The 19,012-nt window shown below is 36.1% G+C and overlaps 1 protein-coding gene across 5 annotated transcripts in view; it reads right to left on the bottom strand.

Annotated features, from left to right (window-relative positions):
• Positions 1-399: 399 nt before the first annotated feature.
• LOC149085815 (serine/threonine-protein kinase VRK1-like) overlaps positions 400-19,012 on the bottom strand; it is a 47,633-nt gene continuing 29,020 nt past the window's right edge. For 3 of the 5 annotated variants that reach the window (XM_089232243.1, XM_089232244.1, XM_089232246.1), the window contains 4 exons: positions 16,170-16,228; positions 12,425-12,597; positions 4,170-4,632; positions 400-818 (listed from right to left, as the gene is read on the bottom strand). In XM_089232243.1, coding sequence (XP_089088369.1) covers positions 730-818; positions 4,170-4,632; positions 12,425-12,597; positions 16,170-16,228 — 784 coding nt within the window. In that variant the 3' untranslated portion in view covers positions 400-729. The remainder of the gene's footprint in view (positions 819-4,169; positions 4,633-12,424; positions 12,598-16,169; positions 16,229-19,012) is intronic. The other 2 variants (XM_089232247.1, XM_089232248.1) reach the window with 1 other exon arrangement.

The raw sequence follows: 19,012 nt of genomic DNA, 5'->3' as shown, positions 1-19,012 counted from the left end.
GCTGGTGGCATTTACGCAGACCATAGCAGTGATATCTCTTTGGACCTTATAACCTGGGTCTGTTTTTTCTAAGAGGATGACGGATAACAGAAACTAAGATTAAACGAGTGATGGTTAATCAACATTTTACTGTATGTCTTAATGAATTTCTAATATGAATTAATAATGTGGAAAATACAATTTACATTAATGAAATATACAATTAAATATATAATGTAAATGAACTAATAAATTTCCAAGTACCTTATGCATGACTACTTAGTGTGTCAGTTTTGCTTGAAATATACTGTAAACGCAACGTAATGAACTATTTGAAATAAAACGGTCACAAGCCCGAACAGATTAACAATACTAATATGTAGTATAAAATCAAAACTTTTCTATTAACAAGAAAGAAAATGAAATTAATAACCAGAAGATGGCTGCATTTTTAATTAGACCAATCACACAGAATTGACAAAAAATGTAACAGATGACAATAATGTAAAAAAGACAGAGCAGTCGATGATTAAGTCAAGTCTACCGGATGGAAAAACTAAATTTAGAAACAATACAAAAAAATGCAGTCTCTTCTTTTGGCAAAGGACATTTTCTTTTTCTTACCATATTCAGTCGAAACCTGGGAAAATACCACCACGAGATTAAAAAGTACTATTGCGAAGACACGTTCACGTCCACAGATTCACGATAACAAGTTGATAAACAAAAAAACATGGTTGAAACATTTATCTACAGCCGCTGAGTGGATGACTTCTTCATCTGACTTCTTAATATGATTCCGTATGAGACTGTTCCTCTCCTGGATTTAGGAGCTGGAGCTGAATCGGATACATAGATAGAGAGAAATAATCAGCATTACGTAAATCGTTATACGGAAATAAGGGGCGCCAGAGTGCAAGTTCAAATTTTACGAAATTTTAGAACACACTGGTAGTAATTTTAATTTTTTTTCTAGCCCTTCATTTAATTCTGTCATATGAAATTTCTTAATTTGTTTCAGACGATATCAATTTTTTTTTTTTAAATCATTTTTTATAGCAAAATGTCAAAATCTGGCTGTCCCAGCTTGAAAAGAAAAAACTGAACAAAGAGACTTGGTGCAAATCTGGATTTTTTTTTCCAAACAACTTGGAATCAAGTTTTATATATGTACGGTAGATGAATAATTGTTTGGCTCGTAATTTTTTCCATTTTAAAATCCACTCTGTTACGGCCATTCGGGAAATATATTTTTATTCTAGATTAAATCTGATAACACTTATGAGCTCAAAGGTTTATTTTTAATTCTTAATCAACAATTTTTGATTTGACTTTTGCAAAACGACTTAATATTCATGTTATGTCTTTAGTACCCGATTTTTCTCTGTCAGATGCCCACTCTGTTACGTCATTATCATAAATAATTAATTTAAGCACCCAGTGATAGTGCATGGAGATATGCTTCAAAATGTAACAAAAGTTTTTATCAATCATTTAAATTTATAATGAAAAAATAATAATTTAGGCTAATTTGTCCACTCTGTTACAACTTTTAAAAACTCAATTACGAGGTTTTAAGTTAAATTCAATAAGTTATTTATTCAGTTTAAACCCTTTACAACTTCCTTCATCATGTTATTTTTTTCAGTTAAATACGAAAGTTAAAAAAAGGAAAAGCAATACAGATCGTCAAAATCACTGCCAGACACCGATCCAGGGAAATGTCTGTCATAAGGGGCATTTTAGTTAGGGCATTAGGTTTATTTCACAACACATCTTGTACTTATTTTATGGGACAGAATCACTATTTTCTTTCCTATATTATTTTTGTTCCCAGTCCCAATTCCCTCCTTCCAATCTGAATCACTAATGCGAGAGGCATAAACGTGAATATACCAAGAAATATCATCCTGATGATATACAAATCTGGTGTCCACTTTGACCAGATTTTAAACATTTTACCAGACCAAAATTCAAACTACGAGGGATGGGGTGAGTGTTTTCTGAATGTTTTCATGGCGGTAGACGTTTTTCAAAGGTTGTAGAACCTGTCTACCAGAATTTGACTAGACAAACCAGAACTTGTCTGGGTTATCTATCACATTTTGTACATTATTTTTGAGAAAATAAAAGTGTATTTGCATAGCCTATTTAGAATATTTGAGATATCTCTCTCAGTTAAACATTTTGGTGCACTCTATTGCAATAATGTCCACTCTGTTATGAAAAGCATTTTGGCAGTTCAGAGGCAAAAAAAGAAAACTTCGAACTGAATTTAACTTCGTATTAAATTATAAATTATCAACCCATTGTTTGTCAGAAATAAAATATTTTGATTTTGATTAGCTAAATATATGTAAAAAATGAAATTTTCTTTGTGTTATTTTGAAAAAAATCATGAAGAAAAAAAAAGTCAATTTTTTTTAAACTGCTTTTTTTAGCATATATTTACAAAATAAGCTGATTTCATTATTTTAAGAGATAAAAACAGTAGAAATAATAATTATTTTATTTTACAGCGATATTTGTTTTCGTAATAGCGTAGACAAAGTCAATGACTTTCAGTCATGAATCCCAAAAAAATGAAATATTATTATAAAAGTAAAAAATATTTATGAAATATTAAACTTTAGGTCATTTGGCTATAATTTGAGATCAATTTCATTTTGAAAATTCAACTTTGAGTTTTTAATTTCAAAAATGTGGAATGCACTTTTTTTGGGAATGACCCATATACCGACAACTTTCAGCTAGTGCATTCACGTCAATGAATGTTCATTAGTTGAATCCGTATTCGTTAGCAGAGGCAGAAAAATAACAAAAAATATCTATGTTACCCAAAACATTTATAAGCCAAGGCATTCTAACTTCGTTAGCCTAGGTATCACTATATATGAAAAAACAAATTATTTCTGAGGTAACTGTAAGTATCTCCCGTAGGTCTGTACTTGAGTTTGGCCTATCTGTGAAAACTAAAGGCAATCCATAGCAGTTGGCAGTCCCTGTAGAAGTAACGATTTCGACAAGTACTTGAGGCAGTTCTAAATTAAAATGATAAAATACAGTTAATTAGTAGGGGACGCGGTAGCCGGTCAATAAGATAGTCGCCTAAAGTACAAAAGGATGTTTAGAGGTGTCGCATGTTCGATACCCAGTTCGTCCTTGTCAGAAAAATTTCCTGACACAGGAGTACAACAAAAAACGGCGACTTGACCGCAGCAATGAATGAATGAATGAACGCCAGGGTCTCTGCCAACGGACTTATCCCGTTGCCGAGATCTCTTCCAGCCCAGCTTCGTGGCAGAGTCTGGAACAAAGTGAGTGCACCTATAGCCGGTCAATTCGTCACGGTACAAATTTGTCGCAGCTCCAATTCATCACGATACAAATTTGTCGCAGTGTCAATTCGTCGCGATACAAATTTGTCGCAGCTCCAATTCGTCGCGATACAAATCCGTCGCAGCTCCAATTTGTAGCTGTACAAGTTTGCCGCCGAGTCAATTCATCGTGACGTCAATTTATATATTACAGCGCACAGCCTGCGACAAATTTGTACCGCGACAAAATGAGCCTGCAACAAATTTTTACCGCGACAAAATGAGCCTGCAACAAATTTTTACCGCGGCGAAATGAGTCTGCAACAAATTTGTACCGCGACAAGTTTGTAGCACGACGAATTGTCCCGCGACAAATTGACCTAGACCCGAGTGCACCTAACAGTCTGAGTGTGTAGCTAGTGTTGTGTATGATATTTCAGTGCTGCCATCTATACTTCAAATTGTGAGTGAAGTGTAATGATTGAATATTTGTAACGTTGTAGGCCTGTTGCTCTCTGTGGCGAGACTTTTTAACGGGGAGATCGGCTCACATTCGCGCCTTGAAGTTGGGAACCACAGAAAACCAAATTCAGCCGATCACCACTGTGGCGCCAGTGGAGTTTGAACCCGGATCCTCGCATCGCAAGTCCGTCACTATGACCACTTGACCGCAGCAAAAAATTGCTACCGCAGGGAGTTCTCCCATCGAGGAGTTAGCGCACCAACGTCTGGACAAGTATAAAAAACAAGCCTGCCATTCGGAATCTTCAATAAATTGTAGGTCCCAGTCTAACTAGCCCTTGTGTGCAGAAAATGACCGTGGTGCGAAAAAAATGATCAATTAATTAGTAGACTGTATGAAACTGCACTCACCCTTTGAATGGTTTTTATGTGAAGAACTTTTCTTGTGAACACCATTCAAGACAGTCGGCAAAGTCAGCCTGTCACTATCTGAACGTGACAGCTTCAGTTTCAGAGACGCTCTCAAATCTCTGATCAGATTGTTTTCATTTTTCGTGGAGTTGACAATAGCTGTGGAGTTGGTACCGGAGCTCTTCAACCTCCTCAGTTCAGCTTGTTGCTGCTGTTGCTCCATCTTCCGCTGCATGACGAGTAACATGGCTGGGGTGGGGTTGTCAATAGTAGAGATGTAATCACCGTCTGATTTCTTCTTATCTTTGGACGACCTCACCGGAGTCGTGGCAGAAGCAACGCGCCTCAAACTTCTACTACGGGTGACAGGCATTCCCGAACAGTCTGAAGGCATCTTGTTCATTAACAGCTCGGTCTTTTTATGCTTACGTGGAGGCGAAAGGCTGCCCTTGGGATGATTTCTCTGAAAGTATGCAAATCATCATGATAAAAGGGAATTGAATATAATATTTTGAGACAAATAATAACATGCAATATAAATGTTGATAAAAAAAAAACTTTGCCGATTACATACAGTGGTTATACAGTTTTTAGTGGAGAAATTAAAATACACACTGAGCTCACATTGCACATACTAGATTCTCCCAAACTGAATAGTTAAATACAACTCCGTTTGTTTTAGAATATAACACCGTAGGTGCCAATTCCCCAACTTGAAAAATATGTAATTTATCACAAGATGAAATATTTTGCTGCTACAATGGCAGGTTATCGAGATTTAAGTGAGTTTGAACGTGGTGTTATAGTCGGCGCACGAGAGATGGGACATAGCATCTCCGAGGTAGCGATGAAATTTGGATTTTCACGTACGACCATTTCACGAGTGTACCGTGAATATCGGGAATCCGGTAAAAAATTAAATCTACTACATCGCTGCGGCCGGAAAAAGATCATGCAAGAACGGGACTGACGAGAATCATTAAACGTGACACACGTGCAACCCTTCCGCAAATTGCTGCAGATTTCAATGATGGGCCATCAACAAGTGTCAGCGTGGGAACCATTCAACGAAACATCGATATGGGCTTTCGGAGCCCAAGGCCCACTCGTGTACCCTTGATGACTGCACGACACAAAGCTTTACGCCTCGCCTGGGCCAGACAACACTGACATTGGACTGTTGAGGACTGGAAACACGTTGCCTGGTCTGACGAGTCTCGGTTCCAATTGCTTCGAGCTGATGGACATGTACGGGAACTGTTTAAGCTGGTGGAGGCTCTGTGATGGTATGGGGCGTGTGCAGTTGGCATGATATGGGACCACTGATACGTCTAGATACGACTCTGACAGGTACGTAAGCATCCTGTCTGATCACCTGCACCCATTCATGTCCATTGTGCATTCCGACGGACTTGGACAATTTCAGCAGGACAATGCGACACCCCACATGTCCAGAATTGCTACAAAGTGGCTCCAGGAACACTCTTCAGACTTTAGACACTTCTGCTGGCCTAAATCCCCAGACAGGAACATTATTGAATATATCTGGGATGCCTTGCAACGTGCTGTTCGGAAGAGATCTCCACCCCCTCTTACTCCTACGGATTTATGGACAGCCCTGCAGGATTCATGGTGTCAATTACCTCCAGCACTACTTCAGACATTTCATTTCATTCCGTGCACCGCCCAGGCTCTATCGACCATTGTCGATTTTAGCCATTGCCCGGATGAGGGGGCTGGGCGATGTCGGGTGCTTTATTATGCATATAAAATATAAAATACATGAACATTGAATATAAAAACACATTATTTAAAAAAAAAAAGTATATACAAATTTAAATATTTCTATTATACAATATACAATTTATTACTACTTCAGACATTAGTCAAATCCATGCCACGTCGTGTTGCGGCATTTCTGCGGGCTCACGGGGGCCCTACACGATATGGTGCATCATTTTTTTTTGGCTCTTCAGTGTATTTGTATATATATATATATATACCATTTTTAGTGTATTTCAAAAGCCAGGGGGAGGCAACTGCCCCCCTAAATGATGGGCTTGTACTGGATGTCTGTATGAAGTGCTGCCTCTATGTCAAAGGGGATGTTGTGAAAAAGACGTTTGCCCATGTCGAATACAAGATCCCCAAATCTGGCCAGAGAGAGAAGAAGGCGGGGACGTCACCAAGAACAGTGTCAAGGTAGCACCTCTCCTCTCAAACATGTACAAAACCAATCAGGACAAGTCTGTGTCTAAGGGCAAGGCCTCGCATCTCTTCAAGAAAGAAAAGAAAACTAAAAAGGACATTCGAAAAGAAAGAGTAGTGTGAAAGTTTGTACCGAAGAGACATGATGCTTTCGTTAGAGATGTTGGATAATAAAAGAAATAAAGTGTTGTTTTCTTCTGTTGGGAGTTTAGAACTCAGTTATTTTGCCCTGAAATCGCAGTAGAAGTACAGCCGAGGACCTACGACCAATCAGGAGACAGGGGAAAGTTTACTATCGCCAATTGTCATAAAAAAAAGTAGGCACAATCACTGAATGAGAAATTGCTGGAAAAAAACGTTAAAACACCTCACAAATATGTGAGATTAATATTTATAATTTTTGCCATAATTATCATAATAGGCCTATAATTTATATTATTAAAATGCTATGTGTGTGTTATGACTTTAGTAATTATTGCAAATTCAATTAAGTTTGGTTAAAAAAACAGGACAAATATGTAAAAAAAGTTGGAAATACAAAAATTACAGATATGTCCCATAATATGGTATACAAGTGGTCTGTCAAATTGTTTCAGGCATTTTACTGGTCCTTGTTTTCAGAAAGGTTGAGAAACACTGTCAGGGGTGCAAGTGCCCCTCATCCATTTTGGAGCAGCAAACTTTTATTTTTGGATCAGAAATTTTGAAAATGGAGCAGAACTAAAAACTAACTATACCTGCAATATAAGGAGTAATTTTTCTGTGAAATTTTTTGCTAAAAATGGTTATCTTATCTCTGTCACTACTAAAACACATATTACTGAAATGAAACTCTTTCCTTTGACTATTGTTAAGAGCATGCCCCTTCCCAACACCAATGCAGGGATGGACTGTGTGGCCATATTGAGCGCCGCTCTAGAAGGGATGCCAAATGGAGTTGAAAGGGTGAAAAAAGCTTTGTCGACCAAAAAATATGTGGTCAGTAACACCAAAAATAGGTTCTGCATGGGTAGAGATTTTTTTCCTTGAGCCACCCGTGTTCACCAAATCAGGATTTTCTCGATGTGAAATTATCACGATCGGCAACCACCAACAATAACCATATGGTCGCATAGGGGCTAGATGACAAAACTATGGATATTTTAGATGGAGTTTTTACAGATCCTGTTTTTTCCCAAAGATCTACGAAAATTTTCGATGATTTAAATGAGTAAACCAATCCCCTTTTTGATTCTTCGAAAAGGTGCATGTGCAATTTTGTGGAAAATAAAGCGAATTTACGCCGTAGATATGCTGTCTTTGAAAACAGGTTGGTAGTCATGAAATTACCGTTATTTCGCAGCTTAAAACCCACAGGAGAAAAAATTCTCTCCGGAAGTGAAAAATTCAGCATTTTCATTCAGGGACTTCGATTGCCCACGGTTTATACCAATAACAGCACAGGATTTTGTACTTCAAGGTAATAGAACTACTTTCCAAGGACACAAGATAACGAGATCGTGGTAGATGGTGGGAAGTGAAAAAAATTGAAGTTTCCCCCTCTGTATCTTTTTCCTTGTCTCGGAATGAATGCGTCCAGTGAAAAATTTTCACATGCTTCTTTTTCTTAAATTATGGGTATTTGACGCACTACAGTGCATTAACGGTACCTCCGTGAACCACAAACAAGAATTGGCACAAATGCACAGGGATTCAGCGCCTTGGCACACCATGCAGCAAGAGCACTGTTTTGACACAGTTTGGCACAGCTCTTGCACCCCTGCACTGTTCTAAGGCCTCCTACTTTGCTGGAAATAAAAGCTTACATCTTCACATACTTACTCTTAAAAATCATAGTAACAGATCCCTCATGTAAGCCTCCTATGGACACAATGCCCTTGGCCCATGAAGTAAGATGGTTCTGAAAATTTTGCTCAATTTCAAAAACAGTCATATCTTTTTGACCATATTTTACTTGAAAGCTTTTTTAATTTATGACTGATTTTTTTTTCTTTTAAAGCTCTCTGTGCCCACTTTCCCCTCAACCACCTGTTGTGGCTACTCTCCAACTTGTTTTCACCCATGGCGCTCCTGTAGAATATGCCAGGACCGCAGTGGGGGGCATATGACCTAAAGTTGAGAACCACTTTTAACTATTTTTGTTCCTTAAATTTAAAAAATAATAATAATGGGGCTAAACTATTTACTTGATGCAACTTTTTTGTGCAGTAAAGGATGAATCTGTTGTCTGGTCAATTAATTTCTCATTCTATCCTTTTAAAAAAAATTGAAGTAAAATATATATTTTCCTGATTAAAATTTTTATGAATACATTTAAAATTGACCTCACATCATGTTCTTAAATGTGCTTTTAAATCAACAAAAAAAATCATAATAATTGAAATAATTAATCAGTTGCAAAAATTTAAATAATTAGAAAATCGGCACACTATCCTATGCTGTCATAGCCAGATGACTGGTAGAAATCAATGCAAAGAAGTTTTCAAGTGTGAATTCATGATTATTATTCTCAATTCCTGATTTTCCCAACTACCACTGACTTTACCATTAGAATGCTTAAAGAACCTGACTGTAGCAGTATAGATTCTTAAACAAGGCGATGAGACAAACCTAAAGATAATGGTGCAAAAAAATAAGAATATATAAATTTCACGACGTCATACCCTTTGTTCGAAAAAAGCGTGTTTGTACATCGCACCCTCTATGGTTCACGGATAGCATGCGGAACCTTTATCTTGAAAAGAAAAGGGCATTCAGAGAGTATAAAAGTGGACGAGGTGACCTATCATTGTTTACTGATAAAAGAAGACTGTTGAAGAAAGCGATAAGGGATAGTAAAAAGGAAGTTGAATCTAGGTTGGCAGATACAGGGGTAGGAAGTGACTAAGTCTATTTCGGAGCAGCTTTGGAGCAGCAAAATTCAGGATTCGGAGCAGTTTTGGAGCAGCAAATTCAGGATTTGGAGCAGCAAATTCGAGATTTGGAGCAATTTTGGAGCAGCAAAATATGGGATTCGGAGCAGATATTTATAAATGGGAGCAGTGAAATTAACAAGAATATTTTCGTTAACCCTCAACCTTTTTCAAAATAAAACTGCAGCATGTCTTTTGTTATCAAACATCTTTTCGTCAGCTTGATTTTTGTTTTTGGTGCTTTAGGCATTTGACACCTTGTTTGAAAGAGCGGCTGTCATAAAATTTTTTGTACCTGTCTATTTAAGATGATTTTTGCTTACTGACGACACTATTTGCTGCCTTGAACAGCAGCACTTCAAATGAGCTAAAAAATGTTTATAAGTTTTTAATTTTTTTAATACTTGGAAAGAAATTGTTGCAAAATGGGAGAGAATTTCGGAAGAATCAACTCGATGTTTGGCGATTCAGAACTCATTATCTGGCGAGATTGGCGATCTGACACTTGCTATTTGGCGAGATTGGCGATTTAACGCTCGTTATTCGGCAACATTGGCAATTTAACGCTCGTTATTCTGCAACATTAGCGATTTAACGCTCGTTATTCGGCAAAGTTTCTAAACTAACATTCGTAATTCGGCGGACATGTGCTTTTTACTCCCGGAATGAAAATTTTTTTCACGAAACATTGGGATTTAACACAATGACAATCGACTACAGTAATTTCTGCTGCTTCCAGTGACGACTTTTTTTTTTTTTAACGGAAACACTCGAATTTGTACTTTAAAGCTGAAAGGCATTGCAAACCATCTTCAGTTCCACGATCACGGACAATATCGGGGTTTCGCGATGGAAAGCCCGATCAGGGGCCGATAGTTTAAGTATAGTGGAATAAAACACACTCTTCTCGTAAAGAAACGTTTCGTGGCTAGCAGGAACAAAAATTTTTTGGCGCCCTTTCCGAAATTCCGGGCATACTGAAGCAAAATTCGCTATTTGGCGCAGAAAAATGCGAAAATACGCTATTGGAGCAGGATGGCGCAAGATATTAGTTTTGGCGCAGTGCGGCGCAATTGGCACAGAGTTCCCACCCCTGCAGATAACATTGGCTCTGACCCAAAATCATTTTTTCGATACGTCAATAATGGATGTAAGGGGACAGTTGGCCCCCTCTCGATAGGAGGCTTTAGGGTAGAGAGCAATGTAGGCATGTGTAGTGCTTTCAATGACTTTTTCGCGTCGGTTTTTATTGGAGATAATGATATTTGATATACGGGTGTTGCATGGGGTAATAAAACCCTCAACGATATTCAAGTAGAAGACGTGGAGGTCCTAAATCTTCTAAGAAATGTATGTGCAAGCAAAGCACCAGGACCAGATGATATCTATCCCAGGGTCCTCAGGGAATGTGCTAATGAATTGTTGGGGCCAGTCGCACAGATATACAGAAGTAGTGTTGCTGAGGGTATCATCCCAAGAGATTGGAAACTTGCTAACGTTGTTCCGATATTTAAGAAGGGTAGTAGAGAAGCGGTGTCAAATTATTGTCCAGTGAGTTTGACGTGCTCCCTCTCGAAAATTTTGGAAATTATCATCAAAAGGCAGTTTGTGAAGTGGATAGACGAGAATAATGTATTGTCGGATAATCAGCATGGGTTCAGGAAGGGGAAGTCATGTGTAACTAACCTCCTTTGCTTCTATGATCACGTGACAGGCTTTGGGTAAGAGCAAAAATGTAGATGTTGTTTACCTTGATTTCCAGAAGGCATTCCATCGGGTCCAACATGGCTAACTCTTGAAGCGTTTACACGAGATTGGAATTGGGAGCAACTTGCTGAATTGGATAGAATCGTGGTTAAGAGATAGGTCGCAACGAGTTATGGTGAACGGGGAATTCTCTGGTTGGACAGACGTCACAAGTGGAGTTCCTCAAGGAAGTGTCCTTGGCCCCATACTTTTTTTCACTCTTTATCGATAAACTTGATCAGGGTATCAATGGGATTACTAGCAAATTCGCAGATGATGTGAAGCTAATGGGGGTAATCGGGATTCAAAGCGATAGGGAGTCGCTCCAGAACAGTCTAAACAGGATTGCAGCATGGGCAAATGAATGGAGCATGACGTTTAGACTTGATAAGTGCATGGTCGCTCATTTTGGTTCGAACAACCCACAGTTCTCTCACGAGTTGAATAGTGTCACTATCCCGGATGCAACTAGGGTCACCGATTTGGGAATTCTCATTGACAAGCGGCTTAAGTTTTCTGAACATTGTTCAGCGGTGGTCAAAAAAGTGAATAGAATGCTTGGACTCATTTTCAAAAAGGTCTCTTCGCGTTCTCCTAAAGTCATTCTTCCCGCTTTTTCGAGGCTTAGTTCGTTCCTGGGCTGGAGTATGCTGTAAGGTTTTGGAGACCATACCTACAGAGGGACATAGACTTGGTTGAAGGGGTGCAGAGAAGAGCTACGCGTGTCCTTATTGGCACACAGGGCTTGAGTTATGAAGAGAGACTTCATTTTTTGAATATATTTACATTGGATGAACGCAGGTGTCGAGGAGATATGATCGAAGTGTTTAAAATTTTCAATGGGATGGATAGGATGGACCATGAACTTTTAGTACACCGCCAATCAACTGCTTTTACAAGAGGACACCAGTATCGATTGGTGAGGGACAATGCAAGGTTATGGTGTCGCAGGGAATTTTTCTCTAATAGGATTGTTAATAAATGGAATAGCTTACCCCCGGAGGTAGTAAATTGTAACACAATTGACACATTTAAAAAGAAATACGATAAACATGTTGGGATAAATCTAGAAGCTATCCATTCTTAGAATAAGACAACCATAAGTATTCTTTATGGGCATTGTATAATATTTTATCATGTGTATATATTGTTTATAATTTGTGTTAATTGCATTTTTAATTGGGTTGCTGTTTTTTTTTTAAATATATGACATCCATATATATTTTATGGGCATCTTTTTATCAGCCACCTCGTTGGGCATTTTGCCTGTTGTGGCGTTGTATTTGTATTTGTATAAATCTTAATTTTCTTCTGTATTTGCAAGCTTAATGCAAGTGCTACAACTTTCTATGATAAACTTTTATCCAACTTAATTACAAACTTGCCTACCTTTCGAGAAGCTCCAGGATAAGAACACCTTTCTGATATGTACACCAGCTTCCCATCATCTTTAAAACCACACGCTTTGATAGCAGACCTCATGATATTTTGGCAATGTTTATAATCAGGCTCCTCCTCGAACCTCAGACCGACCACATAGTTCAAGTACTCTTCAATTCCTTCTGTCAAAAAAATAAATTTTCCATTTACACAAAGCGTATGGTAATACTAATAAAATACTTTTCAGTTCATATGCAGTGGAACACTGTATATAAGGTGTTCAAGAGCCCAGGTCAAAACATCATATAAATACGGAAATCATACAAATGAAATTCATTTGAAAAAATAGCTTATTTCTTCATAAAGCTCAAAGAAAATATGATAAAATTCAATGGTTTTGACAGCATTTAGAATTTTGCTATATGAAAACCATTGTTAAGCAAAAATACCCACGAAATTTAATTTTTGTAAATCATACCAACAAAATTATATAAAGGACTAATTGAAATAATATTGCAATTGATTAAAAATCCCAAGTTGATTAATCTCTATTAATTTCAAAATTAAAAACATACAAGTGTTATTTATTTGCAGATTGATTTTTATATCTAAGTAAAGTAGATGGCACAATGTGTTGAGTTCTTTAAAAGTTTTCCAAAATAAAGAGCTGATTCTGTACATGTTTTGAATTAGCAGACTTGCACCCTCCTGAATGATTTCACGATACACCTTTCTATCTTCTAGGAAAGACACTGTGGACATTTAAAAATTTTTTCTTGAAAGGACATAGACACAAAGGCATTTCAAACATTTAAATCAGTGTCTTATGGGCTTGTTGTTTCTGCTGAATTCTCAGAAACAGGCAATGCTGTGCTCATAGTGGGACTCGCACATAGTAAATGGAGAAAATTAGAGGGGTTCTGAAATGTAAGGTTGTGATGATGTGTGATCTCTCCGCAGAAGCTTTTTTTTCAAAGAGGGGAAAGAAAAAAAAGGGAGAAAATGCACCAATCAGCAGATAGCAAAAAATTAACAGATAGAGGTTAAAACAAACATGTTTGTTCAAGTTGTGCACCTCATTGAGTAGCCTTTTTCTCTCCTTCGTCTCACTTCTCGAGCATATGTGATGTAGAACAAAGCAATACAAATTGTTTTCGTTGCTAGTCTCTATTATACACTCCCATACCTCTTGGTTGCCCAACTATGTGTGCGACTTTTAAATTTATGGTTTTTGTGATGACCATATGCATTAAAAACTATTTCAGCACACAACACATTTTTACAATCTACAAAAATCATATGAATTCAATAGATGGAAATGATGTCGTTGCAAAAAAAATTGGGTTTTAATCACAGTGAAAACATAAAATAATTGGATGAAGTTACATGCTAAATAAGTAAAATATTTCAACATTAAAAAAGTACAAGAATGAATAGCAACCGAAGCCAAACACAATATAAATGTGTAAGTAGTATAATTGAGAGACATATAACCAAGGTCCCACTGTATAAAAAAAAATCGAACAAGTCATGCAGCATTGCAAAATCAAATGCATCTAACATTTCACTTCACTTTTAACTGCTGGTAATTTGGAAAATACACGGCAAGATACACTTAACAAATACAGTCATACCTCACTTGATACATCAGTAATTCATTTCACAATGGAATTTTACTGATCAATAGTGTAATCATTTTTGACAAATTACGTGCTCTCATTTCTATCTCTTTGTTGATGCGCTGTGGTCAGAGTGATAGACTCGCAACATGAGGTCCCAGGTTCAAGCCCCACAGTGGTGGTCGACTGAAGTTGTTTTACTGTGGTTAAAGGTTTGGAGCAGCAAACTTTCACTTTTGAAATAGAAATTTTGAAAATGGAGTAGAACTAAAAACTAACTATATCTGCAACATAAGGAGTAATTTTTCTGTGAGTCATCTGTGGTTTCTAACTTTGAGGTGTGAATGCAAGCCGGTATCTCCCAATTGAAAAGCCTCGCCACAGAGAGCAACAGGCCTACAAATGATACAAATATTCAGTCATTACACTTCACTTCTGATACATAGATGGCAGCCCTGAAAAATTTAACACAACACTACAAGCACACACTTACACTTCCGGTACAACTCACCAGATAATAAATTGACAACATTGAACAACAATGAATGCAATAAACTACAACATTTGCAATATTTGGCAATATATTGATGATTTACTGCTCAATTAAAAACCAATTATGCAAATTTTGTTGATAGAATTTGGTAGAAAAGTAGGACAAAAATCAGAAAGTAAAACAAAACTGAGAACGTAGGACATTTTACCAAAAAGTAAGACAAGTGGGAGCCTTGAGTGCAGAATATAAGGGTTTCCATGAAAGAAAATTAGCTTCTCACAGAATTTAAAGAAATGATTAAAAATTTAAAAGCAAAATGAAAAAAAAAAAAACCGAGAAAAATATAAATACCCCTTATTTACTTGAACAATTTCTCAACATAATAGTATGTTAATAGATTAAAAATGTTTTTTTTCCTGATGTTTTCTCAGCCTGAAGCCAGTTACAATATTTTCTATACAAATCATGAGTCACTTTCAGAAGAGTTCAACATCTCAATGACAATTTTTTTCAAATTTTTCATGCCCATGAACTAAGATTTTGTCTTATTCCATTAAAGCATTGGATGGACAGATTTTTCACTGTTCAAACAGACTTTTGTTAACACTAAACTTTTTCACTGTCTGCATCACCATGTGCTAAAGATAAAAAAAGCCTTCACCAAAACTGGCAAAATTTTGAATTTTGGGCAGCTTTCAAGGTTAAAAAGTTTAATTTGTTCGAGGAACTGCCCAAACATTTCAAGTAACTTTCATAAAACACTAAGAAATACCGCAAAAGAATACACATACTGACCACAGACTGAACCAACTTTTAAATGCATTTTCTCTTAGCTTTATCAGTCATTTTGTATGAAATGGCTCAACAGCAAGAGAAAGAGATGTGTATCTAGAAAAGATTCCGAGTTGGAAATATAAATTAATCTGGCTCAATTGGCAATTACTCATTGGATCAATTGTGATTGCCATGAAAATTTAGCTCACAACAAGGCTGTTCTATGACAGCGCATCGCACCTATATCAACTAAAATGTTTGTTAGCCGACGAAGTAAAATGTCGAAAAAAAATCTTTGTTAGCTGAAAAATTTGTAAGTGCTGAGGTATCAATGCACTGTACAGCACAAAAAATTGACTGCATTGAACAAAGCAAATCCGACAGCAATTATTATACCTTCGTGAAATGGAATACCTTTTATTAATTTTTTTTAAATCGGCTGGTTGTTTGCCTTATTTTGCTACCTAAGTTTTGCCTGAAACATGAATATCCATTGAAATACACATTATTACAAAACATTTTAGGAAAATAACTTTCATAGAATAACACAGGTAGGGTAAACATTCAAACATTATATATATATTTCACGTTTTTTTTTTCTAAGGACATAGCACATTTATGCTTCTAGCATGAGGGAATTATATTATAAAAACACACCGTGTATGAACTACACTATGCTAATGATTTTAAAACTAAGACTTTGTACTTAATGCCATAGGGATATCAAACAATTTTAAATGAAAAATTGGGTTTCTTTTGAGATATAATTAATTTACAGGAACATACTAGACTCTAAATTACTCCTTAATCAAAACTCCATTAACTTTTTTTTTGAATTTGGATTTTCAAAAATATTTCTGATAATTACCAGGTGGTAAGTCTGATGGAAAGCACTGCTTCATCAATAATGGAATGTTTCTCATATACCTGTAAGGAAAATGTAATATATTGTAAATCAACATTTCATACTTTGAATCCAATTGAAAATTGAGGGTGTGACGAAATATATAGCTATTCACATCCTTTGAATTTAAGAAATAATATTTTAAAATGCAGTCAGGCGAGACTTAATTCTACAAACATATCATATCTACTCTTTTTGAATAATTTCAATCTTTATAGAATGTTTTTCTCGAAGCATTTATTCTAGGCATTTAACACAGTATTTTCATATTATTTCATTACCCTATATTTTTTTTTCATACATTCAAATATTGATTTCATGAGCAATGTCTATTTCTTTCATCAAAAGAAATACCCTCACATTCACTCTAACATACAATTAAACCTGAATAATCATAATGTTGATCCCTTAATGCAACTTCAGGGGTTCCCAGTTAAATTTGCTTAATTATTTCCCTGACCAAAACTCCCAAAGAAATACATTTTTTCAAAATTCTAATTTTTCAAATGTTTTCTAAGTTTAATTGTTTTCACAAAAAATCTTGCCATGACTTTCATCAAATACTTCACATATTCGTGTATAAGCCAACTCTCTACTAGAGGACCACCAAAAGTAAAGGAAAAAACTCAAAACCTATGTATAAGCAGACACCCAAAAATTACACATTTTAGAGAAAAAATGTTTGTTTCTAAGATGTAGAAAATACAATGAAAAATAATTAAAACATTCAAAATTGTTTTTCCCCCTTCCAATTATTTAGCTTTGTACTTCCTGAGATAGAGATAGCAATATTAGGTTCTTATATTTTATCAATGACTACCACTCCAGTGTGCAAGACGGCATGGGTGTATAAAGTTTCAGTCTGCTGATCAGATAGGCAAGATCGCAACCATTTGCAGGTCACAAACTGATGTGCTTACCATGTTGTGTGGATCAATATTTTTTCTAGAAACGCCTTTCATACAGGGCTCCATATGGGCATTGGATGATGTTCGATAGCAATATCATCAATTATTGTGTCTAACTTGTAGGGGTGGGGGGTCTCAGTATAGTACTCTTCCCCAAGTTTGACAAATCAAAAAAATATTTATATGCTAGCACGATTTCTTAGCAACCCAGCATGGTATTTTGCTCAAGAAAAACGGTCCTAAACAAGGTTTCCATTTAACTTTTCCCATGTTAAAAGATGTAGTGTAATGAAATCAGAAAATTTTGTGTCCTTCTTAGACACAAATTTAACAACCACATTAAAAAAAAATTCAGTCACCATGATAACCTGGCACCTGGAATTTTTCAAGCCCTGATCCTAGAGGATGGGGTCTCATGATGGTGCACAGATGGCTGTTTTTCTGGGCTGGTTGGAAACCCACTTAGTGGGCCAGAAGGAGGTATAGGTAAACCAGAAGGAGGTTCAACCTCAGGGTTGAATTTCTTAACAGCTGATTCGTATTCCCCCTTTCCCAAAATATAGAAACAAATTTTTTAATAAAAACCTCAACTTATAAATAAGTACTTACTGTATTTGCATATTTCCCTGACTTTTGCTATGTATATATATATATATATATATATATATTTTTTTTTTTTCCTTTTTCCTTACCCATTTTTAATTTCCCTGACTTCTGGGAAATCTGAACTTGAATGAATTGATTGGATACATTGAAAATCTACCAAGACCTTATGAATGCAAAATCTGTAAGGATACGTAAATTTCGTATTTACGAAATAACCACGATAAATGTGAAATTAATGCAATAAATGCAAAATTTGTCAATTTTGACGAATAAATGCAAAAATTTGAATTTTTATATCTTTTCTGCGAAATCTCCATAATTTAAATTTTATCGTTAATTCTTCTGCGTGTTTCCAAGCTATAATTGACACCTTAAAAGAATACAAAACTAAATACGAAAATAAAAGAAGATCTAGTATCAGACTCCACGTGTTACGTGCTTCAAATTATAAAAAAAACTTCTTGCTGACAACATTTTGCACTACCAATGCTGCTGCTGATGAACCAGACATGCACTACCAGTGCTGGGCGCATAAAGTGAATCTTGTGGATGACGCATTCATTAAAGAATTCAAAGAATTTAATTCTGTTGTGGCCAAGACGAAGATAAAATTTTTTGCACTGAACTAAAATGAGCAGTGTGTAGTTAAGCTACCAAAAAGAAAAAAAGCATCACTGTATAAGTAGGCTATTACTGGCAGCAAAATTCTTCCCACCGTCTGTAGTAATCAGGCAGAATTCATGGTTTAAATGTGTCGTTCATATGGGCGAATATCATATATTGCTGCTTTTCTCAATAAATATGAAGACGATTACTCCAGCATAAGTTTCTTGAAAATAAGTTTTGACAATGAAATTCTAGCTCCTAAAATATGGGTTCAGTTGACTTTTGTTTCCGAATTCTGTAGGAAAATTATGCTAATCGACAATTTGAAAGGATCAAACTTCCTATTCACCCATGTTTTGTGGAGTAAGTGAGTAGATTTGAAATCTTTTGGGCTCAAATTTCAAGGACATTTTTACGTTAAAAAAAATTGACAAATGAGTACAGTAGAGTCTCGCTTATCCAACATAAACGGGCTGGCAGAATGTCGGATAATACGGAGGTGTTAAGGAAAAGCATATTAAACGTCAAACTATGTTATAATTTTACACATTATGAATCTAATAATCATGTTTACAGAAAAACAACAGAAAAAATTAAGTGAGAAAATGAACTCACAGTTACAGAATAATTTGAAGTTAAATACATTACTTAAAAAAGTTCAATCCTGTGATGAGTAAAAAAAATTTT

This window comes from Pholcus phalangioides, unplaced genomic scaffold (assembly GCF_987345545.1).
Source record: "Pholcus phalangioides strain wild (caught in Gottingen) unplaced genomic scaffold, Ppha-v1.0 ptg000005l_1, whole genome shotgun sequence".
Taxonomy (NCBI): Eukaryota; Metazoa; Arthropoda; class Arachnida; order Araneae; family Pholcidae; genus Pholcus; species Pholcus phalangioides.
This window is presented reverse-complemented; position numbering and strand designations above follow the sequence as displayed.